This window comes from Lynx canadensis, chromosome D4, assembly GCF_007474595.2.
Source record: "Lynx canadensis isolate LIC74 chromosome D4, mLynCan4.pri.v2, whole genome shotgun sequence".
Classification (NCBI taxonomy): domain Eukaryota; kingdom Metazoa; phylum Chordata; class Mammalia; order Carnivora; family Felidae; genus Lynx; species Lynx canadensis.
The window spans coordinates 90,540,861-90,567,925 of NC_044315.2; the positions used below are offsets into that span (position 1 = coordinate 90,540,861).

The following is a 27,065-nucleotide window of genomic DNA, read 5'->3' on the forward strand; positions in this document are numbered from 1 at the left end:
GGGCACTCGGGCCGGCCTGTGGCCACCTTGGCTACCCTGGGCTTCTGGCTTGGTGGAGGGCTCTCAGGTGTGAAGAGGGGATTCTTCGTCCAAGACTGAGCGGAGCGACCCTCGCAGCCCTGTGGCCTCTACTGGTGACTGTCCCTGCTCTTGGCCAATGGAAACTCAAGAATGCAACAACAACGTGTCTCTCCACCACATTAGCACACACACAACTTTCCCTATGTGGTTGTACCTGCTGGGTCTGCTCTCAGGAGCCTCCTGACACAGTAGGAGAGACCCGTTGGACCCCAGTGCCTTTGACCGGCCCTGGACTGGCCCTGGGATGTGGCACTTCCCGCCCTTGTTTGTGGGGGGCGGGGGGAGGGGAAGCATAGTCGTGCCTGCCTGTCATTCAGGAAATCGCATCCCTGAATGGCCAGGCCGTGTCAGAGTGGTGGGGGCATCGGGGTCCAGGTCCGGGCGGAGAAGACCTTTCCGGCAGAGGCCGGCCTTGCACTATGTCTGGGTGATACCTGCAGTTGTCGGTGACAACTCAAGGTCGTCCCACAATTCATCTGGCTTTTGCCTTTACAGGCGGTATCCAGAGGATGAAGTTGAAAGTACAGTTGACCCTTGACCAACGTGGGGGTTAGGGGTGCCGACCCCCCATATAGAACTTTTGACTCCCCCCAAACTTAACAGCCTTACTGTCGACCAGAAGCCTCACCGATAGCGTAAGTCATCGATTAACACGTATTTTGTATAGGTATTTCAAATGGTCTCCTGGGGTGCCTGGTGGCTCAGTCGGTTGAGCATCTGACTTCAGCTCAGGTCGTGATCCTGCGGTCCGTGAATTCGAGCCCCGCGTCGGGCTCTGTGTGGACAGCTCGGAGCCCGGAGCCTGCTTCGGATTCTGTGTCTCCCTCTCTCTCTGCCCCTCCCCCGCTCATGTTCCGCCTGTCTCTCAAAAATGAATAAACATTAAAAAAAAAAAAAAAAAGGAAAATCGTAAAGAAGAGAAAATACGTTCACAGTACTATTGTGTATTGGAAAAAAAAAGCTGTGAGGAATTGGGCCCGCACGTTCAGACCCGTGCTATTCAACGGTCAACTATGATTACCGGAGGTGTGGCCCTCTTTCTACCGTCCCCTCAGGAAAGGTTCAATGCACCCATCTCCTCCCTGACAAAGCAAAGCACGGACGTGGACAGAGAACCAACCCAGCCATCCAGGGCGTTTCGAGCTCTCAGGGCTCTGGCCTACCTACCCTTTAGGACAATTTGGCATCAACACGACTGAGTCTCTCTCTATGCTGGCGATGGCCCGATACTGGACCTCAGACCCACATGGCTCCAGAATTCGTCTTGGCCAGGGGTGGGGGGTGTGGTGGTCTTTCACCGGCAGGACGCTTATCCCCACCAGCATTCAGCCGGGAGTCATCACACCCCAGCTAGGATGGGCAGCCACCGTGAGCCCGGCAGGGAGAGGTGGGGGGTGGGGTGGGGTGGGGATTTTTAGCGTGTTTCTGGGCAAAATCAGTTATATGTAGGGTTGCAGGGAGGCTGAAAATCCTAGCTCATAGGTAGCTGAAATGCTTACGGAACAAGGCTCGGCTGTAGCCTTCAGGCGGCATTACAAATCTTTCCCCCAGATTCAAAGCAAGCAGGAGGAGGAAATCGAAGGACAGAGGCGAGGATCCCAGGAAGAATTCAGTCCAGGTAAAGGGCTGACCACGGGCCCCTAGAGAGAGGTGTCTGACCATAGGCCACTGGCTAATACACTCCTATTGCAAATTTTTGATCTGCTTACAACCACACCCACCCCCACCGCCACCGCTTAGCGCTGATGGAATTCAAATTTAGCCCTGAAATCCATAAGTTCCTAACTGGTGGTCAACAGAAACCCCAATAGAACAAGCAGAAAATATTCCCTCTTCCTCCAAAACCGTAGAAGGGCAGCCACCGTCCTGGGTCAGGAAGTGGTCTTTGCAAATGTCGCTCTTTGAAAATCGGCATAAAATGTATACAACATAAAATATGCCAATTTAACTACTTTGAAGAGTACAATTCAGTGATGTTAGCGCCGGTCACACTGTTGTGCAACTGTCACCATATCTAGTTCCAAAACTTTTTCATCACCCCCAAATGAAACTTTGTACCCATTAGTCAATAACACCGTCCTCCCTTCTCTCCTCCCCCACCCGAGAGTCTCTTCTACTTTCTGTCCCAATTTGCCTGTTCTAGATCTTTTCTTTTTTTTAAGTTTATTTATTTATTTTGAGAGAGAGAGAGACTGAGGTAGGGGCAGAGAGAGAAGGAGAGAGGGAATCCCAGGCAGGCTCTACACTGTCAGTTCACAGCCTGACATGGGGCTCAATCTCACGAACCGTGAGATCATGACCCGAGCCGAAATCAAGAGTTGGACACTTAACTGACTGAGCCACCCAGGCAACCCTGTTCTAGGTGTTTTTTAATTTATTTTTTAACGTTTACTTATTTTTGAGAGATAGAGACTGACAGAGCACAAGAGGGGAGGGGGCAGACAGAGAGGGAGACACAGAATCCGAAGCAGGCTCCAGGCTCCGAGCTGTCAGCACAGAGCCCGACGCAGGGCTCGAACCCACAGACCACGAGATCATGACCTGAGCCGAAGTCAGACACTTAACTGACTCAGGCGCCACCCCCTTTTTGTATATTTGTGTTCAAAGTGAGTCTCTTTAAATACAGCGTATTGCTACAGCAATTTTTTTTAATGTTTATTTATTTTTGAGAGACAGAGAGAGAGAGAGAGCATGAGCAGGGGAGGAGCAGAGGAGAGGGAGAGAGAGAATTCCAACCAGGGTCCACACTATCAGGATAGAGCCTGACGTGGGGCTCCATCTCATGAACCATGAGATCATGACCTGAGCCGAAATCAAGAGTCGGATGCTTAACTGAGCCACCCAGGCGCCCCTCTTTTCATCTTTTTGAGGGTGCCTTGTCCACGATCAATCGCTTCTTGCTTTCAGGATTGTCTCCTTGTCTCTCAGCAACTTGATTATCACGTATCTCTGCGTGGCTCTCTTGGAGTCTATCTGCTTGGAGTTCAGTGAGCTTCTTTGGGTGTAGATCTGGGTCTTTCGTCAAATCTGGGAAGTTTCCAGCCATTATTACTTCAAATGATCTCTCTGGTCCCTTCTCTCTTCTTCCTCTGGGACCCCCTGTCTGCCCATGTTGTTATACTTGAGGATGTCACCGCAGTGCCTCTGGACTGTTCGTTTTTCTTCACTCTTTTTCCTTTCTGCTCTTCGAGGAGCACAGTGTCGTCGTCCTGATCTTCAAGTTCACGGATTCTCTCTTCTGCCTGCGCAACTCTGCCACGGAACCCCTCTACTGAGTTTGTCAAGTCTCGTACTTTGAACCCCTGAGTTTTTGTCTCTGTTAAACTTCCCATTTGTTCCTACATCGTTCTCTTGATTTCCTTTAGGGATTTTTTTTTTTTTTTTTTTGCTTTTTGTCTGTGGTTTCCTTTAACTCGCTGGGCGTATTTAAGACAGTCGACTGAATGTCTTTGACTAGTAACTTCACCTTCTGGACTCCCTCGGGCACTTTGTCCGGTTCTGTTTTCCTACCTGCAAGCCCCATTTTCCTACTTCTCTGTAAACTTTGTCAATTTGTTGGGAACTGGATATTGGAGATGATGATGTGGTAACTCTGGAAACCAGGGCTTACTTTGGTTGCTGGAGAGCTGCGGTCTTCCGTTCCTATAGTGACTTTTCCCAGCTCTGCCGTTCCCTGTATTCCTTGTTGGTCAGGGACCGAAGCTTCTGTCCTGCTGCCTTGGTGGTCAGCGTGAGGTCTGGCAGAGATGCCTGACCCGCCGACGTCCCGCTGTGCTGCTGGCCATCAAGCATGCCCCTGGCTCTCGTGCTGGATGAGGTCCCGGAGTCCCTGGACTGTTAATTCTGATCGTTATTCCCCCCGGCTGAACCGTCTTCTTGGAGAGGCTGGCCCCAGTGTGGCTTCTTCCACGATTTTCTCTCACCAATAGTATTTTTTTTTTATTTTTTTTTTTAATTATTATTCATTTTTGAGAGACAGAGACAAGAGTGTGAGCAGGGGAGGGGCAGAGAGAGAGGGAGACACAGAATCCGAGGCAGGCTCCAGGCTCCGAGGTGTCCGCACAGAGCCCGACGCGGGGCTCGAACCCACGAACCGTGAGATCATGACCTGAGCCGAAGTCGGACGCTTGACTGAGCCACCCAGGCGCCCCTCACCAATGTTATTTTTAAACACACCCAAGTTTCCAGGCTTGTGGTTACGTCCCGTGAAAGTACCTCCAGCCTCTAATCCCAGGGTTTCTGGGGGACTCGGTGCCCAGGTGAATGACACTGAGGTGAGCATCTATGTGCTCTGTGAAAGATGGGCTTGCGTGTTTCCGGAGGGGAGCCGGAGAACGGGGGCTGGCCCCTCTCGCTTCTTCTCCATACAAATAAGCCAGCCACGCAAGATTTCCTATCTGAACACAGAAGGTGAGCGTCTGTAGCTCACTGGATGTGCAAGAACAAAACCACGACTCCCAGGCTATAGTAGAAACTGGATTTTAATAGAATATTCAAGTCTAGCATTTGCTATTTACAACAAATAAATATTGCCCCTCCCCAACTGGTAAACTTTTTCTGTTTTGTTTTGTTTTGTTTTTGCCTTTTATACAAATATTCAACACCCCTCCCCTTCCCCCAAATCCTTCTTTCCCACTAACCCCCGTCTCGTGCGGTCTCGTGAAGCCCAGGGCGTGGGAGTGAGCGGCACCCGCGGTGTCGTGAGATTCAGTGTCAACGGGACTCTTCTGAGACCGTCCTCACTCACCGGGTGAAGAGTGCGATCTGTGAAGAGGCTTCCCCCCCACCCCAACCTCCTGGGGGAGGGCTGGGCAGGGGGTGGGCGAGACTCCTTCACTCTGCTGGCCCCGACGGTGGGATCTTTGGTGCGGCCCGGGAAAGGCTAGTGTGGTGGCCAAGAGGGGCCGGGACCCCAGAAGGGCACGGCCGATGCCCGCGGGCGGAGGAGAGAATTGCAGTGGTCAGACCCAGTGGATGAGCAGGTGCCCTGGGGTGCCCACGGGCACAGGTGGCAGTGACCCACACCTGAGCAGGTGTGAGGGGCAGCGCACAGAGGGCAGTGCCCGGCGGCACGCGGGGCTCCGTGCCCACCGACGGCGCTCCTCGGCCAAAGTCAGCTGGTCCTCCGGTTCCGGAGAGCAGAAGGCACCTAAGGCGGCGAGTGGTCCACAGGAGGCCAGGTCAGCCCGTCAAGCAGCAGGCGTCAATCCCGGCAGTGGGAGACGTTGAGGGTGAAACGAGTCTGGGGGTGGCCTGAGCTGGCGGGTTGGGCAGAGGGTGCCCGCCTGGCCTGGGCCACCGGAGTCCGGAAGTGCTCAGTTACCCAGGCAGCCGGACCCTGCAAGAGGGGTCCCTGTGGCGGGCCAGCACCGGGGACGAGTTAGAAGATGCCCTTGGCGATCCTGAGCCCTTTCTGCTTCATGCGAGGGAGAGTCGAGCTGGCGCCATGCCTGACCTTTGCCCCCTTTGTGAAGGTCCGTTTCTTTAGGACAAAGTCGTAGTTGGCAGTAGAGTTCATGGCGTAGAACACGTTGGCGTTGTCCGGGATCTTCAGCTCTGGTGGGGGAGGGGCGGGGGGGGTCAGTGGTGCTGACAGAGCCCCCCCCTGCCGCCCCCCCCCCCCCCCCCCCCCACCGAGGGCAGGCCCGAGCCAAAGGCCTGAGACGCCCAGTCTAAATCCAGGAATACCAAGGACCCCTGGGAAGGACACCTGCCGAGGGTCGACTGCTGGGACTCGTGAAATCCAATGACTCTTGGTTACAAAGGGACTCGACTCCCTAAGTCCCCGCCTCGGCCTGGAGCCGGAAAAGGGTTATCCGTCCTGCACACCTGTTGCCTCCACTGACCACCATCCCGAGCTGGAATCTAGAACCCCTCCCCTGGATCCCGTGCTACTCAGGACCCAGGCTGAGGGACCCAGCGACGGGCAGGCCCTGCCCCAGGTCTTCTGTGCCTGGGTCCAGGACGCCTCCCTGCTCCGAGTGGCAGATGCCAGGCTTTACTTGGGCCCCTCCTACCCTGTCTGTAGCCCAGCGTCGCGCCCCCGCCTCACTTTCCCTACCTTGCCTGGGCCTCAGTCCTCCCGCCCTGCAAGATGGGGCACGCGCCTGCGCAGTCCCCCTCCCCACGCCACCGAAATGGTGCAAGAAGGTGAGAGAGGGTTTAGAAAACCACTTGTGGGGACGCTGGGGGTCACTAACGGCCGGCAGCAAACGTGCGGCTCATGGAGAGAAAACAGGGCGAGGACGGTCCGTACAGGTAACCTGCACAGCACGTGCTTCCGTAGGGATTAACCCCTGGCTCGTTCCCCGCTCTCGTGGGGAGGGGGACACAGGCACAGGCGGCCTAAGGACCTTGCCCGAGCTCTCCGAGCCCCGCAGCCCGGCTCCGAGTCTGTGCTTGCTCTTGGTTCTGTCGCTTTCCCAGCTCTGACCCACTGAGCCACACCCTCGGAGCCTGGTTTTAGCGTCCTCCGGGGGCGCCTGGGGGGTTCAGTCGGTTAAGCGCCTGACTTCGGCCCAGGTCACGATTTCACGTTTCATGAGTTCAAATCCCATGTCAGGCTCTCTGCTGTCAGGACAGAGCCCGCTTCGGATCCTCTGTCCCCCTCTCTCTCTGCCCCTCCCCTGCACGTGCTCTCCCTCAAAAATAAACAACTGAGGGGCTCCGTCGGTTACGCGTCCGACGTCGGCTCAGGTCACGATCTCCCAGTTCACGGGTTTGAGCCCCGCATCGGGCTCTGTGCTGACAGTTCAGAGCCTGGATCCCGCTTCAGATTCTGTGGTCTCCCTCTCTCTCTGCCCCTCCCCCACTTGTGCTCTGTCCCTCTCTCTCTCTCCAAAAGAAACATTAAAAAAAATGTTAAAAATAAATACATAAATAAATAAACATTAAAAAAATTTTTTTTTTCAACTGTTAACGTCTGCTATGGTCAGAATGATCGTGTGTGCCCAAGATTCGTGTGGGAATCCTAATGCCCCAAGCACTGGGGCCTTGGGGCAGTGATGAGGACAGGATTTTATAATCCCATTCCTGAGGCCCCCACGCCCCTTCTGCCACGTGAGGACACGAGAAGGTGGCCGTCTGCCACCCGGAAGGGGGCCCTCACCAGAACCTGATGCTGCCAGCACCTTGATCTTAGACTTCCAGCCTTTAGAACCGTGAGCAGTACATTTCACTAGTTTAACAGCCCCTCCCCGGCCCGCGGTGTTTTGTCACGGCAGCCTGCACGGATGAGGACAGGGTCACGCGTGCGTTCATTTTCACATATTTGAGGTTCTTTCGGAAGCACGTTTCCCCTCTCAGCCAGCCTGTCCCCGTGGACGGCCCTCGGGCTTGGCCATCTGGCTGCGGGGCCCCAGGAGAAAAGCCTTTTCTCTTCGCTCCTTGGTGCCGCTAAGCGGCGAACTAGGTCTCCCGCGGCCGGTTCCCGCCCAGGAAGGGGCACATGCCAGGGGCCAGTGAGGAGGCTGCCCCAGGGAGCGCGGGGCCGCGGGCCTGGGCCTGGGGTGTGGTGCTGCCCCCCCCCCCGCAGCCCGCCCGCCTGGCCCCGGACTTACTGCGGTCGTCGGAGATAACCTGCACGAGCTCGTACTCGTCGGCCTCATCCTCATCCAGGTTGTGTTTGTCCATGGCCTTGCGGATGACGGCTGGAGCCTTGTCCTGGCTGGTTACCTGGATCAGGGAGGGGGCAGCCGTGAGGTCGAGGGTCCGGGAGGAGCCCCCACAGAGCACAGCACCAGGGACCCTCGGAGCTGCCTCGCGCTGCGTTCAAAGGCTCAGCTTCTGGCTGGGTCCACGGGCGCCTCACCACCTGGTCCTGCCCCGGGAGGCCCCCCACACTACGATGAGGGCCTTTTCCCCATTGTTCCTGCCTCCCCCATCCCCCCGTTCTCCTACGAGCCTGCCACCTCCTCCCATGCCACCGTGGGAACCTGCCTGCTCCCGGGGGCCGTTCCCCTGGATCCCGGCCCGGCGGGACAATGGGATCAGTGAACCCAGGGAGGAGAGGGCGTCTAGTCCCAGCCCGGGAGGTAGGAGAGGAGCTGGCCAGATGCCCAGGGGCTGCCTGTAGGCCAGGCCTGCACTGGCTAGAGGCTGCTGTGGTGGCCAGCACAGGCCGCCCGTCTTGCCTCGACCCCAAAGGCCAGAGTGCAGACGGGCCTCGGACGTGGGGTCATACAGGCGGCTCTTTAAGGACAGTCAGGCTAGTTCCTGGCGGGGAGAGCAGCTCAGTACACGGTGGGTATGTAACGGGCACCTGAACCGTTGTTAACGGCAGCCTGCACGGACGAGGACAGGGTCACGCGTGCGTGCGTTTTCACATATTTGAGGTTCTTTCGGAAGCACGTTTCCCCTCTCAGCCAGCCTGTCCCTGTGAACGGCCCTCGGGCTTGGCCGTCTGGCTGCGGGGCCCCGGGAGAAAAGCCTTTTCTCTTCGCTCCTTGGGGCTGCTAGCTGCGAACTAGGTCTCCCGCGGCCGGTTCCCACCCAGGAAGGGGCACACGCCAGGGGCCAACGAGGACGCTGCCCCAGGGAACGTGGGCACTGTGACCGGATGGGGGACCTCCAGAGAGTGCACAGGGCTCGTCTACAGCCTGAGTTCTGGAACGCGAGTCCCTGCCCCCACCAGCAGCACATACAGTGTCTGGAGACAAATCCCCTTGGCTTGATCTCAAGCGCTAAATGACATCTAACGTCTCATACCGCCCGTCACCTCCACAGCCACCAGCCTGGTAGCCACCGTTCTCCCCGCCTGACCGCCTCCTGACCGGCCCCTCCGCCTCTCCGGCCACCAGCCCACCCCCGCAGAGAAGCCCTGAGTCACCCGACCCGTCACCCCAGCCAGCAGCGGCTTCTGTCTGCCGCCACGGAGATCCAGGCCCCAAGCCGCGGACCTCAGGCCTCCCCCCACTCCCTCCCTCCCTGCCTGCCCGCCTCGGGTGCCTTGTCTGTGAAGCCCGCCCTGGCCCCGGATCTCCACGGAAGCTGCTTTCTCTTTGTCCGCCGACCATCTGTCTTTCCCGACCCCCCCGGAAGGTCGGCTCCAGGACAGCGGGCAGGGGACGGAGCCCAGCACGCGCGTGCGGCCCGGCAGAGCGCGGGCACGGGGACGCCCGCCCGCGCCGCTCACCAGGATGCTCTTGTACATGTTGCCGTTGTCCACATCCAGGCTGACGCGGATGATGCAGCAGTCGCCCACCTGCTGGTTGTAGAGGGGCAGTGAGGCGCTGTGGCTGCAGACCCCTGAGACGGAGCGCTTGTGGGTGCGCGTGGCAGCCACGGGCGTGGTGGAGGCTGAGGAGGAGGACGCGCTGCTGGAAGCCGAGCTGATGCCGGAGGTCTCCGGGGACGACTGGGAGGCCGACTCCCAGAACTGTGGGGACGGCACGGTCAGCGGGGCGCCCGGGCCAGCGCCCGGCTCCGGGGGACCCCGGGCGCTCTGTTCGGGAGCCGGGAGCGCCCCTCGGCCGCTCACGGGTGTGGCGTGGGGGGCCCTGGGCCCCGCGAAGGGCCGTCAGGGAGAAGGGGCGGGCGGTCACCTTCTTTTCCTGACCATCGGGGGACTCCGGGACGAAGCTCACATTGATCTCCTCCACGTCGGAGCTGGAGGAGCCGGCCGAGTGGACGCTGAGTGCGTCGGCGATGTCCCCGCTGCTGAGGTAGGGGCCGCACCTGAGCTGGTCACAGGACTTGGAGTGGGAGCTGCCGCTGCTGCTGAGCTCCGTGCTGGGGGCCTGGCGGCTGCGTGGACGGCTCAGCTTACTCGGGGGGCCTCCCCTGGGACACATCCCACCCCTGCCCCCACCCCCCCACTCGGCACTCCGGGCTCTGCGCCAAGGGCTCGGTCAGTCACCAGCACCACGTCTGTCCCTGCTCTGGAAGCGATCGATTCAGGATCGCCCCACTTCACAGAGGAGGAAACTGAGGCCCAGGGAGGGTAGACAAGTGGCCCCAGTCGCGCTCAGCCCGAGGCTTCCGTAAGCCCCGAGGGAGCCCTTCCTGCCAGCCCGGGGCCACTCACTCGCTCCAGCGCTTGACGATGGCCGCGTTCTTCTTGGCCTTGAGGGTGTTGCTGGCCGACTCGGAGGGGGGCTCCAGCTCACACGACAGGTTGTAGCTACGGGACAGAGAGGCAGCTGTGAGGCGAGCAGGAGGCACACTCGGGTCCCCCTCCCAGAACCTGCCTGGCAGTGGGGGTCCAGACGCCCAGCCACCACCAGGCAACAGAGCCCGGTCCTGAGCAAGATCCCACACCGCAGCCCGCCCGCCCCTGCCGTGCCCCACCCGCACCCAGCCAGCCTCACCTCTCCGTCTCGCTGAGTCGCTCCATGGCCCGGAACCAGGCCCCAAAGTGCTCCTCGGGTGTGATGCTATAATTGTTGCAGGCCGACTGGAGCAGCTTGATCTGGGCGATCACTTCGAATTCCTGGGGCCCAGAGGGAAGGACGGGACAGTGATGGGATGGATGCGGTGCTGGGTGTGGCCCGGGGGGCTGCCGGGGGGGTCGTGGGTGGGGGTGCTGGGCGGGGCAGGGGCCCAGGGTCTCTGTGTCCCCTCCTACTCTCTACTCCCGCCCAGGGCCACTCTGTTCTAACAAAACAGCCCCTCCCAGGAAGCTGTCCTTGATTCTGGCCTCCTGTACCCCCCTCCAGTGGGAGAGGTCCCCCCTCCTCTGTGTATCCAACTCTCCCCACAAATGTAACAGGAAGCAGGATGCAGCTGAGGCAGGTCTCTGATTTCCACCCCCTCTCCCCCCCCGCCAACACGTACGGACGGCAGCCGCTCACCTTCCTCCGCTTCTCGAAGTTGATCAGTCTCCCCTGGAAGGCAGACAGCCAGCGAGCATCAGAAGGCGTCCCCTTGTCCATGACCACCCCTCAGCCCCTCTCAGGCTGCACTACCGACAGCATACACCAGGGGGCGGGGTGGACGGACACACACACACACACACACACACACACACACACACCCCTGGGCCTGGGGAGGGGGTGCTCCTAGGATCTAGGGGGTGGTGGGCAGAGGGACAGAGCTTCAAACAACTACTGGCCCAGCCCTCTGAGGACAAAAGGATTGAGGCCTCAGGCAGGAAGGCCCAGCTTGGAGGGCGGGCCTCTCTCCTCCTGTGGTTGCTGCCCAAGGGAGGGCCGTGGGCAGCTGGGCCAGACCCTGGGCAGCTCTAAGCCTCAGCGGCTGGGCACCTAGCTCTGTTTACTCACTGGTGAGCCGGGCAGGAGCCCAGGCACGTGGGGGTGGCTGGGGGCCCTCAGACAAGGTGTGCCCAGCGCTTCAGAGCTCAGGGCTCGGTGAGGGGCGCTTTCCCCTAGGGCTCCAGGACCCCGGCCCCACTCCCACCCGGCCCCGGCCCCCGGGGCTCACTCACATACAGATAGTCCTTCATCGCGGTGTCCAGCATCACCAGGTCTGTGAGGAAGGTGCCCAGGTAGGGAACGGTGCCCTGGATGACACCCTGTGACGTTGGGGTAGGGCTGATGAGCAACGACCGAGGCCTCCCCCAGCCTCCCACTCGGAGCAGCCCGGGGACCTTTAGCAGTCTCCCCCAGACTCCCTCCCAGTGCCCACAGACCCCAACCTCGCCAAGGTTCTGTGGTCCCTGGACCCTCCCCACCCTTAAGCCCACCGAGCCCAGCTGCCATCGGCACCCTCGAGACCCCCTGCTGGTCAGGGCACAGCCCTGTCAGGGCCCAGAGGAGCTCAGGTCACCGCAGCGGCAGGGGGGAAGGGCTGGGGGCGACCCCTCCTCTCCTGCCTCGGGCCCGCCCCCCCCCCCCCCCCCCCCCACCTCTCTCGGCCTCGAGTGCACTCACCGTCTCCTTTGGCCGCTTCTGGGCTCTCTTGGGGTTCATCTCCAGGGTGGCAAACTTGGAGGTGCCCTCCTGCCAGGGTTGGGGACGGGATCAGTGAGACCCTCCTCTCCTCCCCTCTTTCCCCTCCAGCAGACCTGACCTTGGTACTTGGTCACTGGTCCGAATGCTCTGCTGTCACCAGTGGGGTGCCCTGGTGCTCCCGGGGTGTGGGAATGTGGGGCCAGTGGCCTGGCCTCCCCAAGCCTGTTTCCTGGTCTGGAAAGTGCAGGTGAGCAAGACACCCACCTCCGGGAGGTCCCCAAGGACTGCAGCCCGTGCCCTCTCCGAGGTGCCCTGCACAGAACTCTCCCACACTCCTCTTCTCCTGGTACCTCACTGCCTCCCCATGAGTCGTGAGACCAGAGGGACCCCAGGCTCATCCTTCCTCCGCTCTCCCGCTAAGGAAACTGAGGCCCCGAGAGGGGTAGTGACCTGCCCAAGGTCCTAGAGGGACTCAGAGGTGAGTGGGCTGGAGATCTGTTCCTGCTAACTGGTCATCCGGCTAATTTGAGGCCCTGCAGTGACAGCCTGCAGGATGTCTGGGATCCATTTGTGGCGCCTGCCCCGGGGCGGGGTGAGGAGTCCCCCAGGGCTCCCAGAGCTGCGTCCCAGAACTGCTCATTTGGACCCAAGGTCGAGCAGCCCCTTCGGGACTTAGCCTCTGGCACCCCCTGCGGTACCTTGTCCCCAGGGAGCCAGGGTGTGCCCACCCTGAGCTGCAGCGCCCACGGAAGGAGCCTCCCACCCCAGACCCCAGCCTCCCAGCAGCCTGGAGGAAGCAGGAGACCTGCCGATCCAGCCACCCCCCCGCTCCCCGCCTTGTGGAACACCTCAGCTGCTCCCACACCATTCCATTACCGGGGCCTCCTGTCCCCCAAACTACCCCCCACCGGCCCATGCACCAAAAAGATCCCACTCTCCTCAAAGTCCAGCCCAGACAGGACTGGAACTTTTCAAAGAAACGTCCACCGAGAACCTCCCTCCTCTGCCCAGACTTTACCTTGATGAGCAGCTCTCTGCTCAGTGAGTAGTTGTTCTCATCCGAGAAAATCTCCGACAGCTTCTGGAAGATGCGGAAGCTGTCCCTGGGTGGGGGAAAGGGAGGAGAACCATGGGAATGGCAGGGAGGGGTGTGAGTGCCGATCCATTTAGGACCCAAGGACCCAACCGCCCGGACAGGTGGTTTTCACCCAGGGTTCTGCTGGGCCCAGGGCACTCTGTGGGCCGGGGGAGGCGAGCTCCACGTGTGTGGCTCTGTTTGGATCGGTTTGGATTTCAAGGGGACAGAGTGGTGTGGCTGGCAAGGAAACACAGGAAAATCTCCAATGTGGCTCTGTCTAGTGCTTGACACATAGGGAAACTGAGTCCCAGGGCAGAGGTGCTGACCTAAGGCCAACGGACACTTGGAGGGGTGCCCCCCAGCCAGCAGGCCGGCCTCAGGATTTGCTGCCTCCTGGCAGGTCCCAGGCTCACAGAGGGGACAATGCTCAGTCGCTTGGGGGGGGGGGTCCCGGGTCCCTCCAGGTGGAGCTCCTGCAGAGAGAGGTCTCCCCACCTGGAAACTTCTTCCCACGTCTTCTTCAGCCTGTGGATGGAGTTGCTCTGCAGGGCCGACAGGATGGCGTAGAGAGACGAGAAGTTCTTGAGGACACGGCACTCCTGGCAGAGGAACAGAAGGGCCGTGGGGTGCGGGTGCAGTCCCCTGAGCTCTGACCTTCCATCCTGGGTGACACAGACTCCCAGGGAGCCCCAACGAGCACCTGGGCCCCCGTCCGTGACACTCCCAGGGAGGAGGTTCTGAGCTCAACACGAGGGAGGACATTAAGCGGGCAGTGAGCATCGAGCAGTGGGACGTGTGAATCCAGGCCAGCGAGCCGCTGGGAAGGGAGGGCTGGGGTCTCTGCAGGGCCGTGGACCACAGACCACAGCCCTGAGGGCAGACGAAGGCGAGAAAGGGGTTCCCCAGGGCCCCCCCAAGGCATACCCTGGCCACCTCGATCCAGTGCTCCACCACCCTGGCCCTGTCCCGGGCCGTCACAGTCCGGTCCCCCAGGCAGGTGGTGATGACGCAGTTGGCCACACTGTTGAACTGGGTGACCGTGGCGCGGACAGTGGGAGCCAGGTGTTCCTTGCCCTTCTTGTCCCGCTGGGACCAGATGGAGCCCAGGCAGTGGTAGGGCACCACCTTCTTGAACAGCTCCTGGGGGATCATGGGGAGCGTCACCTAGCACTGCCACGGCCCAGCTCAGCGTCCCCGGTCTCCCTAGTCCCAGGCAGGGTCCCCGGTCAGGGCTGGAGCTCAGGGAAAGCTGAGGATGTGGCTCGAGCCTCGCAGGCCCGGGATGGGGGCCGTGCCTCTGGGCTCTGTTCTCCGCCGACCGTGGGCGCCCAGCGCACGAGTGACCCAGATGACGCATGGGCAGCGAAGAGCGTCTGGCATTTTCAGACGCCCACCCTCACTCACTGCAAGCACCAGAAGCTGGCTCACAGCTGCGCACGCCAGGCGGCACCTTCGGCTCCCCCGTCGTGGCTCAGGTCCCCCCACCCTGTCCAGATGCACGCTCACCACGGGCGCTCCGCCCACAGGCTTTGTCTGCCGTAAACTCCAGGACACGGCAGGTGCCTCGTAGGTGCTGAGGCCTCCCCAGCAGATGGTGGGGTGACCCACGGAGCTGGACGTACCACGGTGAGCTCCACCCCCCCATCGAATGGGCCAGGCTCCGCCCAGCCTTCTACCGCCCCATCTCATTTAATCCATCGTCACTGCGCACAGGGATGGGGTGGGGAGGGTCCCATCTCTGCATCCACAGTCCAGAGACCACGCAGGAACGGAGCTGGGATATGCCGGGGAATGGCAGGGAATGGACCAGAGGCTGGAGGAAAGCGCTCCCCTGCCCCGCTCGGCTGAGAAAAACTGCTCACCGCATCCATCAGTGTGAACTGCTCTGCCACCAGGTCGGGAGGGAAGGCCAAGAGGTGAGGCTTCTCATTCAGGCCATTTTCTGCAGCCACAGGTGACGGCCAGGGAGGCTCGGGCACCGGAGCTGCCTCCAGGTCTACAGTTTGCGATAGAGCTGGCTCTAGTTCCGGAGCTGGGGCTGGAGCCGGTTCCGGAGCCGGCTCTAGCTCTGGTTCTGGAGCCGGTGTTGGAGCCGGCTCTAGCTCTGGTTCTGACTCAGGTGCCAAAGCCGGCTCTAGTTCCGGAGCTGGTTTTAGAAGTGGCGCTGGAGCTGGCGGCAGAGCTAGAGGAGAGAAGTTTCCAGATGTCTTTGCAGAGACAGAACCCACTCCAGAGCCTCCCGGGGAAGCCGCGGCCAGGAACCCACACCGGCACCTCTGCCCCCCTGTGGTCCCCCGCCGGGGCTCTCAGTCTCTGCTCCTGGCCCCACATCAGCCCCCGGGGGCTCCTCCCTGGGTGGCCCAGCACCGCCCCGTCCCCGTGCACCCCCATCCCCCACCCCCCAGCCTTCTCACCCTCGGGCTCGGCCTCCGTGAGCTCTGCGTGCTCCAGCTGGGCCAGGAGAAGCTGGGCACGGCGCTCTAGGTCAGAACCAGGCATGTTGAGCTGCACATAGGCCACCAGCTGCTTGAGGCAGGGAAAGTCTGGGGGCTGACAGAAGTCCTCCGAGTACTGGTCCAGCCAGGTGCCCAGAATGGAGGAGATGGCACTGGAGGGAGGGGGGGGGGGGCAGGCAGCAGAGTCAGCGGCCCGGCCTTTCCTTCCGCACGGCCCCCTGCGGCGCCCCTGGGGGTCCTCCATCCAGAGGCCAGGCCCACCTGAGCACCCCTCCCCTGCCACTGGCCGTCCAGGCAGGGGCAGGTCCGGTCAGAAGGCGGGGGCCTGGCCGTCCCCACGGGAAGGAGCCCTCCATCGATGGTGTGGGCACCCCTGCCTTCCCCAGGGAGGCCTGCCCCTCCCCTGTCTGTCCGGGGGCCTCCTGGCTACGGCGTAAACTCCAGGACGGCGAGGGCTGCCGTGTCTGCTCTGTCCCTGCCCTGGCCGCACACAGTAGGTGCTGCGTAAGCGTGTGAGGAGGAGGGAACAGGCAGCGTCCTCCCGCCCAGCCTGCGTGGGCTCTCATGGCCCCTCGTCCCCGGCTCCTGCACCCATGGTGGCCGTACTGCCTCCGAGGCGCCGGGGGTCCCCTCTCCCCACGGACACTATTCTCAGGAACACTGTGCTCAGTCCGGGCAGCTGGACTCAGGGGACTGACGCGTGAGGTCGATGGGTGAGCAGGTGGCCCCCACACCTCCGTCCTGGGACCCCGGGTCGGGGCCGGGCAGGAGGGGCTGGGGTGGGCTGTCGGGGGGACCCACTCTCTCAGGGGCCAACCTCAGCCCCCGGCCTCTCTTCTGCTCCCCAGGGCCCAGGACCCCAGCCACGGCTGTCTGACTCCTTTCCTCCTGCAGGAGAGGCCCCCGCCCCTCGGCCCTCCAGCAGGAATCACAGCTCGTGTGGGAGCCGTGGCTCTGCCCGGCGCCCCGCCCCCGCCCTAGATGTCCCCCACCTTGGAGACGGGGGTCCTCCCATCGGCTCCCAAGTCCGCTCACTTTTTCAGTTGGTCCTGGGGTCCGCCGTCCTCGTCAGAATAAGGAAGGATGCATCCGTATCTAGAGGAGGCCGTGAGGGCATCACATCTACCGTACCTGCTATGATGTCTAGGGTTACTGGCTGACTTCTGGACGAGAACGGAAGCCCAGGAGGGTAGAGTCTGGTCTGGGGTATGCGAAGCGTCTAGAAGGGGCTCCGTGCCCACTTGTTGAGTGAACGAAGCCCAGCCAGCACCTTACAGACATCTGAGGGGGTTGGGGACCCCTCCCTGGCCACCCCCAGGATGGGTCCCCCACATGCAATCGAGGGCGAGAGCAGCTTTGCCCCAGGCACGGGACACCCAGGCTGGAGGCAGAGAGGAAGCACGGCAGCCCCAGGCAACCCCCTCCGCGGGCCGGGCACAGGGTGGGGGACTTGTCCCAACAGTGGGACACGACCCCAAGTGGGGTGGTCCTCCTGACACCCAGGGTTCCCACGAGACACCTGAGGCTCAAAAAGGTGCCAGGAGGGGGCGGGGAGCCGCTGTGCTGCGCGGGGGCCGTGCTCACCTTTTGAACAGCAGGTCCAGCACCTGCTGGGTAGTGGTGAAGGCTCGGTACGTGCACAGGAAGATGGTGACGTAGGAGAGGTCGCTGCCCTGGAAGGCGGGCACCAGGTGCTCCACCAGCTTCTCCAGCGTGCCGGCCTTCACCGTCCGCACCTTGCAGGTCTCATACAGGTTCAGGGCTGACTCATTTTCACACTGGGGTGGGACACAGGGGCTCAGATGAACTCCCAAGTGCTCAGTGACATGTGGCAAGGGAGCAGACATGCGTGCCCTCAGCAGAAAAAAGTTCTCAGCTTAAGAAGTGGAATCGGAAGGGGCACCTGGGTGGCTCAATCGGTTAGGCATCCGACTTCAGCTCAAGTCATGATCTCGCAGTCCGCGGGTTTGAGCCCCGCGTCGGGCTCCGTGCTGACAGCTCAGAGCCTGGAGCCTGCTTCCGATTCTGTCTCCCTCTTTCTGCCCAACGCCCCCCACTGCCGTTCGCACTCTGCCTCTCTCTCTCTCTCTCAAAATAAAATAAAGCATTGGAAAAAAAAGTGGAATTGGAGATGGGGAGGGCTAAAAAATACTAACCCAACACTTTCTGGCCATTCTGTTAGGGGAACTGAAAACGGCCGCCCCTCCTTGTATTAGGAGCATCACTCCCGTGAGCCCTGGCAAAACGTGCCCATTCTAGAGACGAGAACACAGAGGCTTATTCTGGGGTGAGAAGAGATACGGCATGTTCAGTGCAGCCCCGGGGAAAGCTGTGGGAAGGAATCAAGACCAGGTCCTAGAGCATGAAAGGGTGAATCGCCGTGACGACCGGGCCTCCCCTTTGGAATGTCGTGCTGCTGAGTCCGGCCCTACCTCTGACCTGGAGGGGTCACAGGGCTGTGCCCCAGGAGACCGCAGGTTATATAGTAGCCTCAGCCTCTGCCCCTTTTGGGTCGAACTAGCCCTTCTAAGCGAGGTGATGCGGAAGGGCTTGAGGGTCTGCAAGGGCGGGCTCACGGCCCCTGACACAACCGGGGGCAGGAATTAAAACGAGAAAAACTGGGGCAACGTACAAAATCACTTGCAGCCTAACGTGAAGTAAAAACAGCAGAAAAGTGCCTTTGTTGTGTTTTTCGAAAAGGGTCTTTTTGTGGGGGGGGGGGGCGCCTGGGTGGCTCTGTCAGTTGAGCATCCGACTTTGACTCGGGTCATGATCTCACGGTTTGTGGGTTCGAGCCCCGCGTCAGGCTCTGTGCTGACAGCTCAGAGCCTGGAGCCTGCTTCCGATTCTCTGTCTCCTTCTCTCTCTGCCCCTCCCCCCCGCACAAGTGCGTGTGCGCTCTCTCTCTTTCTCATAAATAAACATTAAAAATATATTTTTTAAATATATATGTTTTACCAAAGAGCGTCTTTTTTCATATTCATCAAATACGTGCAGAGGGATGCTCCCGGCCGAGCCCAGGACCAGACAGTGGTGGGGGGGGCACGAAGGCCCTGGGAGGGAACCCAACAGAGTCGCCGAGCGGCGTCTGGCCCCCGGGCCTCCGGAGGGTCCCGGCGGTGGGGGCCCCCGTGCCCGCACTCACCCCGAGCCAGCGTTGGCCCTTGTTGGCGCCGTGGTGTGCCTGCACCTTCCGCAGGGAGATGGAATGGATGACCCCGTTGACCAGCTCCTCGCCGATCTCCTGCGTGCAGCTCTGTGGAGACAGTGCCCGGCCACCAGGCGGGGGCGTCAGGGGCTGCCTCATGAACCTCCGGTCCGCAGCTGAGGCCCGGTGTCCACGCAGATCCCCAGGCCAGGACTAAATGGGCCGACGGCTCGAGGGCTCTCAGGAGTAGTATCGGGGCAGGTGGACACCACCCCCAGCCTCGCCCCCTTCCCACTCCACCAGCCACAAGCTGGGTACGAGCGAGACAAGTCCCCAGGCTCCCAGACCCCCAGCCACCTGCTCGTGCCACCCGGAAGGTGCCTCCCCCACGGTCTGGGGCCCCAGGCCCTCGTCATGTCTCCCCAGCTCATCATCATGCCCCCCCCCCCCCGCCACCCCTCGGCTGACCCAGCAGCTCCTACGGACCCAGCCCCGGAGTCAGCATCACGGGTCTGGGGCAGGTGCTGGGCATCCCCGAAGGCCACATCCGACGCCACTTCCTTCCCTTTCTGCTCATTCAAGCCCGGGTGCTTTCTTGGGTAACAGAGGAGTTCCCCTTCCCTGTCCGTCATCACGTGCACGGGGACGGGGTGAAAATGATGACGGTGCAGGCATCTGGGCAGAGGACTGGGCTTTCGCGGGACCCAAAATCACAGGGCTGTAGAAAGGGGGATCAACTGGCTGCTCCCTGGACCAGGACCAGAGAGGAAATGCCCTGGTTTTAGGGGGCAGCCACCCCTTCCACGGAACAGGCTGGCCTGGGGGGCCGTGACCATCAAGCCCTGGCTAAGGCCACTTAGTTGCGTCAGCCCTGGCCTCACAGCCCCGTCTCCCACCTGCCCCTGTCCAGGGAAGGGCGAGCCCGCAGTGGGAAGGGGACCTCTGAGAGTTGAGGGAGGAGCTGGGAGTTGCCAGCTGACACAGGGCCACACTGCCGGTCCTCACCCGCACCTGGGAGTGTGGGTCACTGCCCTGACCCGAGGTGGGCTGCAGCTTACAGAAGACCCAGGCGAAAGTGCCCTCCCTGAAGCCCTTGGCCTGAGCTGGGCCCCACCGCACCCCTGGGGGCAGCGATGGGGCGCCTGGGCCTCTCGCCTCCTGCCCACCCTTGAGGGCCCTGGGGGGGCTGCCCTCGGGAAGGCCACTTCCTTTGGCCTGTGGCCGCCCTCCCACACTGGGCACCATGCCAACGGGGAAGCCACTGCGATCGCATTCTCTCCAGAGAGAGAGCCAGCCGGCTTCTGGGAAGCCAGGGGGAACCACAGGCGGAGGTCACCCCAACCCCGAGCGGCACCTCCCACGCCCACGCCCGTCAAATAGCCGGGACACGTGGAGGTCCGGCCTTTCCACTGAGGAAGGGAGATTCCTGAGGCAGAAAAGCTGAGCCCTAGGTTCACTTTCCCTTTCCCTGCCTGGAAGAGGCCTCAGAGAAGACAGGCTTCGGGGACCAGCTGTCCCCCTGCCGGACTGGGGACCCACCACCCAGGCACGTTCTCAGGGGTCAGAATGCTTCCTGCAAAGGCCGAGGCTCGAGTGGAAGCACCTGCCCTTCTCCAGGGTTTCTGAGCCACACTTGGCCCAGCTGGGAACCAGTCCGTGTCCAAAACACCCAGGTTGGTGGCAGCGATTTGGAGGTCTCCGTGCAGGACCCACCCGCCAGAGGGCACTGCACTTGAACTCCACATAGCACCTGGCTCCCAGCGGGGCTCCGTCAAGGCCGGCCCTAGCAGGGGCCTCGGCCAGGCAGTCGCGCCGCCCCCCCCCCCCCCCCCTTCCCGCAGGGCCAGAGAGCAGGCCCTGCACTCAGCCACCGCCTCGCTGGCAGCGCAGCTGGCCTGCGTGTCACATGGTTCCTGAGCCCCTCCCCCACCCCCTGGGGCCCCCTTCTGAAGCCAGTGGGGGGTGGGGGGCAGGGCCGACACCGAGAGGGACAGAGGGAGTCGCTACCCTGTCACACAGACGCGGGGCCGCTCTGGCCCCTTCACGCAGCAGCCGCCACAGACAAAACCAGACGCTCAGAGCAGTGCCGAGTGCAGGCGCCATTGAAACCATCTACCAAGAGACCGAGGGCCAGGTTCTCAGGCAAACTGCCCCGGAGCCTGGGCGGAAACTGGCAGGTGGGGGGGGGGGGCATTTGTTTCCGGCTCCTACTCCCTTCCAGGGACAGAGAAGGAAAGCAGCCAAGCCTGGCATCTGCCCCCCGCCCCCGGCCCTCTAGGGCAGGAAAGGCAGGGCCCTGGAACCTGTGGGTGACCCCGGGCCACCCTGTTGGCAGTGTGCACAGCATGCAGGCCCAGGAGCAGGCAGCCTGAGAGGGCAGGTCTGTGGCGAGGGGCTGGGGGGGCTCCTGGGGGAGAATGGGAGCCGCCCCGCCAACAGCAGATGTCCTGAGGGGAGGCTTCTGTAGGGAAAAGAATGCCACAGGGATGGCTGTGTCCTTGGGGGGCCAGTGTCCCCGGGTCCCCGAGACCCAGTTGGCAGCCATGCCCCACACACTGTCTGACCTTCCACGGCTTGGCTCAAGTCGGGGGAGGGGGGAGGGTACCCCCAGGCCCCGGTAAGCGGAGGCCGGAAGCATGGCACCTCTGTGCCTCACCCTCTGCTGTCCCTCTGAGTACAGCTCAGAGCCCCAGGGACAAGGAGAAATGGCCTGGGTGGCATCTGGTCGTGTGTCACCTGATCAGCCTTCTTAGGGTGACAGGCCAGCAGGATGCCTGTCCCCAGCTGACTTCAGGCCAGGCCCCATTCGCTCAAAGGAGAAAAATGGGGTCGCCTGCCCCACCTCCTTTGGGATGGACCTGAGGGGACCTACTGGTCTTTCCCCAGCCCTGCCATCTGTCCCACAAGGCGGCCGGGGCCCACACATCTGGAGACATCACGGCACCTTCATTCCAATCGCCCCTCTGCCCTCCTTGGGTATACATTTCCCGTGGAAGCCACAATGAGGGGCCATAAGGGGCCTCCAGACCCACAGGGGCCTCCACCTCGGACTGGATCCTCCTAAGAGACCTGGTTGAGGGCTGGGGCGGACAAAGAAGGGCCCGAGCTTGTACCACAGTGTCCTCCTGTCTCCTCTTCAGGCTACACATGGAGACCCGGTCACACTCAGGCAGGGTGGGGGCCGCTGCCCAGGGCCACTGACTCACAGAGGTTACCCCAGGCCCTCACTGGACACTGACCGGCACCCTGCAGCCCTGGGCACAGGAGGCACCCACCAGACCCCCGGGCACTGCCTCTGGTGAAAGGCTCTGACTTCCAGCTCTGCTCAGTCTCTCTGGCCCTGGCCTCAGTGAGCTTATCTGTGAATTGGGAAAAAGAGCAGCAGCTCCCTACAGGGCAAGAGTGGGTGTTAAGAAAATGCACGCGGCATGCCCAGCTTGGCGCCTGGCCCGTGAAAACTCCCAGGAAGCAGGGACAGGTGGCGCCCAGGAAGGGGGGACAGGTGGCACCCCGGAAGCAGGGACAGGTGGCGCCCCGGAAGCAGGGACAGGTGGCGCCCCGGAAGCGGGGACAGGTGGCGCCCAGGAAGGGGGGACAGGTGGCGCCCCAGAAGCGGGGACAGGTGGCGCCCAGGAAGGGGGGACAGGTGGCGCCCCGGAAGCGGGGACAGGTGGCGCCCAGGAAGGGGGGACAGATGGCACCCCAGAAGCGGGGACAGGTGGCGCCCAGGAAGGGGGGACAGGTGGCGCCCCGGAAGCAGGGACAGGTGGCGCCCCGGAAGCGGGGACAGGTGGCGCCCAGGAAGGGGGGACAGGTGGCGCCCCGGAAGCGGGGACAGGTGGCGCCCAGGAAGGGGGGACAGGTGGCGCCCAGGAAGCGGGGACAGGTGGCGCCCCGGAAGCGGGGACAGGTGGCGCCCAGGAAGGGGGAACAGGTGGCGCCCAGGAAGCGGGGACAGGTGGCGCCCCGGAAGCGGGGACAGGTGGCGCCCAGGAAGGGGGGACAGGTGGCGCCCCGGAAGGGGGGACAGGTGGCGCCCAGGAAGGGGGGACAGGTGGCGCCCCGGAAGCGGGGACAGGTGGCGCCCAGGAAGGGGGGACAGGTGGCGCCCAGGAAGCGGGGACAGGTGGCGCCCAGGAAGGGGGGACAGGTGGCACCCCAGAAGCGGGGACAGGTGGCGCCCCGGAAGGGGGGACAGGTGGCGCCCAGGAAGCGGGGATAGGTGGCGCCCCGGAAGGGGGGACAGGTGGCGCCCAGGAAGGGGAGGCAGGTGGCGCCCAGGAAGGGGGGACAGGTGGTGCCCAGGAAAGGGGGACAGGGCGCTGTTGCTACTGGGCAGTACCTAACAACCAGAGCCCCCAGGAGCTGCCGACAGACATTTAGCGGGAAAACCCTGAGGGCACCTAGGGAAACCTGGAGGAGAGCCAGTACAGAGAGGGCAGGTGTCCTAAAACTGCCCGAGCCAGCCCTGCAGCCTTCGGACTTTTTGGCGTTTTGCTCAAATGCAGAAACCACAGCGGGAGACAGATCAGAGGGCCTGATCAGCCCTCCTGGGATCCGAGGCTCCTGGGACAGTTTAAACGCGGCACCCAACCCATTCAGAGTGGAAACTGAGGATCTGGGCTGAAAAGAAACGGGGACTTCTCAAGTTCAAGTCCTGGTTCATCTCTTAGACCATAAGCTCTAAAAACTGGGGGAGAAGAAAAAGGCCGCTGTGTGCGGCAGGGCCCTGCCTTCAAGCTCTGGGTGGGTGTCCTGCACCCTGAGTCTGAGGGCACAGACAGGACTGAGTGGGGGACCAGAGGTCAGTCCTGGAGAGGGGCGAGCCACACTCCCACCCCCCCCCCCGACCAGTGCAGCCGTAGAGGCAAGGGGACTTTGCTGGGGACCATGCAAGGTGCCTGGTTGCCAGGGCAACCGGGGAGCTTGGGGACCCCAGAAGCTGGAGTTTGGGGACCAGCCTCATGGAGCCCCCAAAGAGGCTGTCCCCAAGAACCCTTGCCATCAGCCTGAGTCCAAGTTACTCATCAGCATTTAAAGAGGAGGAAGTTTGGGGGGCCTGGGTGGCGCTCAGTCGGTTAAGCATCGGACTTCGGCTCAGGTCATGATCTCCCGGTTCGTGGGTTTGAGTCCCGCGTCAGGCTCTGGGCTGAGAGCTCAGAGCCTGGAGCCTGCTTCAGATTCTGTGTTTCCGTCTCTCTCTCTGCCCCTCCCCTACTCATGCTCTGTCTCCCTCTCTCTCGAAAATAAATAAAAAACAATAAAAAAATTTTTTAGGAGGAGGAAATGTGCCCTGAGCGGAGAGGGGTGAGGGCGCCCCCAGGCTGGCCCTGCCCACCACCCATCCTTCTGTCCATCCGGGGCCAGCTCCTGATTGTCAGGTCAGCAGGCCACCACAGACCAGGCCTTTGAGGGAGTGTAACTGGTGACAGCTGAGGAGGAGGGTGGCCTGGTCCCGAAGGGGGTGCAGGGCAGGGCCGGCTGAAGGTCCAGTCCAAGAGCAACACCACCAACCACAGCGCCCAATGTCTGCGGGCACTTGCTGGGTGCCGGGCTTTGCACACACTCCTCACGTTTAGACCCCACAACGCCTCACCTGACGCGTGAGGGAAGAGCCGGGCAGGGAACTCACTCAGGTCAGCAGCCAGGACGCGGCGGCCGGCCGGGGCAGGGATTTCAACCTTGGCCTATGACCCTCCTGGCCGGGCCTGGCCACCACCCTGACCCACTGTGGCTGCTGCAGTCACAGCCTCAGAGCAGAGTCCAGAGAGGGGAAGGCCTTCTTTAGAAGGCGCAGCCCGTCGGGGATGGCGGGTCCCGGCGCCCACACCTTTCCACAGAGCGGGTGGTTGGTTGAGGCTCCTGCCGCGGGGCCCTGAGGTCAGCTCCAGGACCCAGGCCTGAGAAGCACCACGCCAGCTGCATCAGACAGCCGTGTGGCCCAGTCCAGGGCCCGGGCACTCCCCTGGCACCTTGTCAGACCACACGACCGTGGCAGTCATGACCTGCCTGGCTCTGACACTGCATCGGGCACTGTGGGGACTGCTTACCAGGTCGCCTCTCTCAGTCTCCACCTGAACCCTAGGGGAGGAACCGGTATCAGGTCCATTTTCCAGATGGGCAACCAAGGCTCAGGGATGGGGAGCAGGTCTAGGGTTTCGAGGGGTCAAGCTGGCACTGCCCCACAGCTCTCTTCCCTAGAGACCCAGCTCTGGACCAGCACGCACGACGCTGTCCCCCGGTTCAAAAGGACATTCTGCCTCCAGGTGTGACTGGCCAACCAACAGTTCCCCAGGGCGGAGAGGGAAATGCCGAGGTAACACCCATGCCCGAGAGCTCCCCAAACGCGGGCCCTTGAGCCTTATCTCCCGGCCCCGCTCACCAAGCAGTCTCCCAGCCATTCATCTGCTCGCTCCCAGCCAGGGGATGCAGGCCCGGGACAGCTCAAAGTTCTGCTTCTCCTGCCCGAGGCTGCAGATTTCTACTCCCATCCCCTGAGAGGCAGAGTGGGGAGTCGCTTCGCTAGAGCTGTGTGTCCAGGAACACGGCGTCTCGGAGCCCGGGAGGCCGGAAGCCCGAGCCCGGGACAGGGTGGCCACAGCATGGTACTGAGCCATGGGAGCTATCCGGGTGGCCGGTCAGCGGCCCCGGGAGCCAGTCCTCGACTGCCTGGGGCCAGCGCGGGATTACTCCAACCCCTTCTAGCAGCCGTGAAGGCTGGGCCTAGAAACACACGTCCGACTTCTAGGTTGAGGACGGAACGGAGCCCCGCCTGTGAGCAGTCTCACCTCGGCTGCCCCAGGGAGGCAGCTTGGCAGAAGGCACGAGGACCCGGTACCAGCCAGCCTGGGCCCCCCATTCCTCCTCTCCTGGGGTTCACGGGGGCCCAGCAGGTGGCAGTCAGTCCCCTCCTGAACTTGATTCGGCCTGCAGCCTGGACTGGAGCCTGCTCCCTCCGAGTTAGCTAAGGAGCCCTCCTCAAAGATTGCAGAGTGCAGATAGAGACTCCCTCCCACCCAAGGCTATGCCTCCAGGGCCTCCGGTGTCAAAGGCAAATGAGCCCTGGGGGTGAAACTGAAGAGCTGCACAAAGCTGATCAGGAGACCAGACAACCGGGAAGGAGGCAGGAGACTGGGGGTGGGGAGACTCTCCTATTTATTTCTACCAGAAGAACAGAGAAGCCCTCCTCATTCCGTTCCATCCAGACTGTGCTCAGGCCTTACCGTCACATGGTGTGGGTCAGAATCCCATCTCTGCCACTCACTAGCTTGGGGCGTTTGCGCAGTCTAACTTCTAGGGCCTCAGCTGTTTCATCTGTGAAATGGGCAATCGATGATCCTGGCAGCAAAGAGAAATGCTGCCTGTGTGTTACTTAGCACAGGGCCTCCCACAAAAACGCTGGCTGGCTCGTATGAGCTATGACTTTAAACCTTTGGGGTCCAGCTGTGGGCTCGCTCCTTCCTAAAAGCCCTCCCGGTGTCCTCTGGCCCAAAGGACTTTTGCCTTCTCTGGTCTAGAAGCATTGCTACCCCTCACTTACCCAGGGGCTTCTGAGCTGCCTGGACGTGGTTCTGTTCCCCCGACAGCTCCACTGCCCTCCCCATGAACTTATAATTGCCTCAGCAGTGAGCTCTGCCCTATCCTTCTCTGATCCTTGCGGTGAGCTCTCAAATACAGCAGGCCCCCAATAAACAACAGCCCACATTCAAATCCCGGCTGCGCGGTCCTCGGCTGGGTGTACGTTAAATCAGGGACCTCATTTCTCTGCCTCCCTTTATCTGCTATAAAGTAGGGCTGGCTATTACTCTGCAGGGTTGGTCAAAGCCAGCTGGAGAGAGGGTGGTGCCTGCAGCCAGTATGTGCTGCACCCTGAGAACTCCTCCCTGCCTGGCCAATGTAGTGGCCTGCCCAGAGACGAGGGCATGGGCCAGGTGACCTCCAGAAAGCACAGAACTCCTCAGGCCAAGCTGGGTCAGCAGTGACTTGGCTTTCTCGATCACGATGACGAGTGGATGCCCAGATGTGCAAGGACATCTGGAAGCCCACAGAGGGAGGGCCTGGGTGGAGGCATGGTGGGGAAATGGGGGTTGGGAGGGGGCAAGACAGAAACTGCCTGGTGGTTTCCAGACAGGACAGGGCCACGAGCAGAGCCACTTCAGCTCTGGCTCGCTACAGAGACCAGGAAACCAGCCCCAGGATGGTGGGGGGGGGGGGCACTGTGTTGGCAGGAGGGACAGGGACTTCCCTGGCCCCCCCTCCCTTCGGCCCATGGTAAATGGTCATTGTGTTTGGTTTCCGGCAGTGGCCTCCTCTTCTGCCAGGACCCTGGTTTTCCTGCCCCAGCCAGAAGCTTCCCCTTTGATTTCTAAACAGCGGCCATGGCCTGGATCTCAGCGCTGAGGCCGGGTGAGGGAGAGTAGCAGCTAAAGAGGGAGATAGAAAGGGGGAGGGGA

At 61.8% G+C, this 27,065-nt stretch overlaps 1 protein-coding gene across 1 annotated transcript in view; it reads right to left on the bottom strand.

Annotated features, from left to right (window-relative positions):
- Positions 1-5,461: 5,461 nt before the first annotated feature.
- The window catches only part of RALGDS (ral guanine nucleotide dissociation stimulator), a 29,465-nt gene continuing 7,861 nt past the window's right edge, over positions 5,462-27,065 (bottom strand). The window contains 17 exon segments of the mRNA XM_030292865.1: positions 5,462-5,637; positions 7,641-7,755; positions 9,215-9,457; positions 9,624-9,825; positions 10,106-10,201; positions 10,389-10,510; positions 10,872-10,904; positions 11,465-11,551; positions 11,910-11,978; positions 12,949-13,033; positions 13,504-13,607; positions 13,933-14,148; positions 14,871-15,190; positions 15,423-15,616; positions 16,500-16,559; positions 17,049-17,242; positions 18,610-18,720. Of these exon segments, the coding sequence (XP_030148725.1) occupies positions 5,462-5,637; positions 7,641-7,755; positions 9,215-9,457; positions 9,624-9,825; positions 10,106-10,201; positions 10,389-10,510; positions 10,872-10,904; positions 11,465-11,551; positions 11,910-11,978; positions 12,949-13,033; positions 13,504-13,607; positions 13,933-14,148; positions 14,871-15,190; positions 15,423-15,616; positions 16,500-16,559; positions 17,049-17,242; positions 18,610-18,720 (2,427 nt within the window).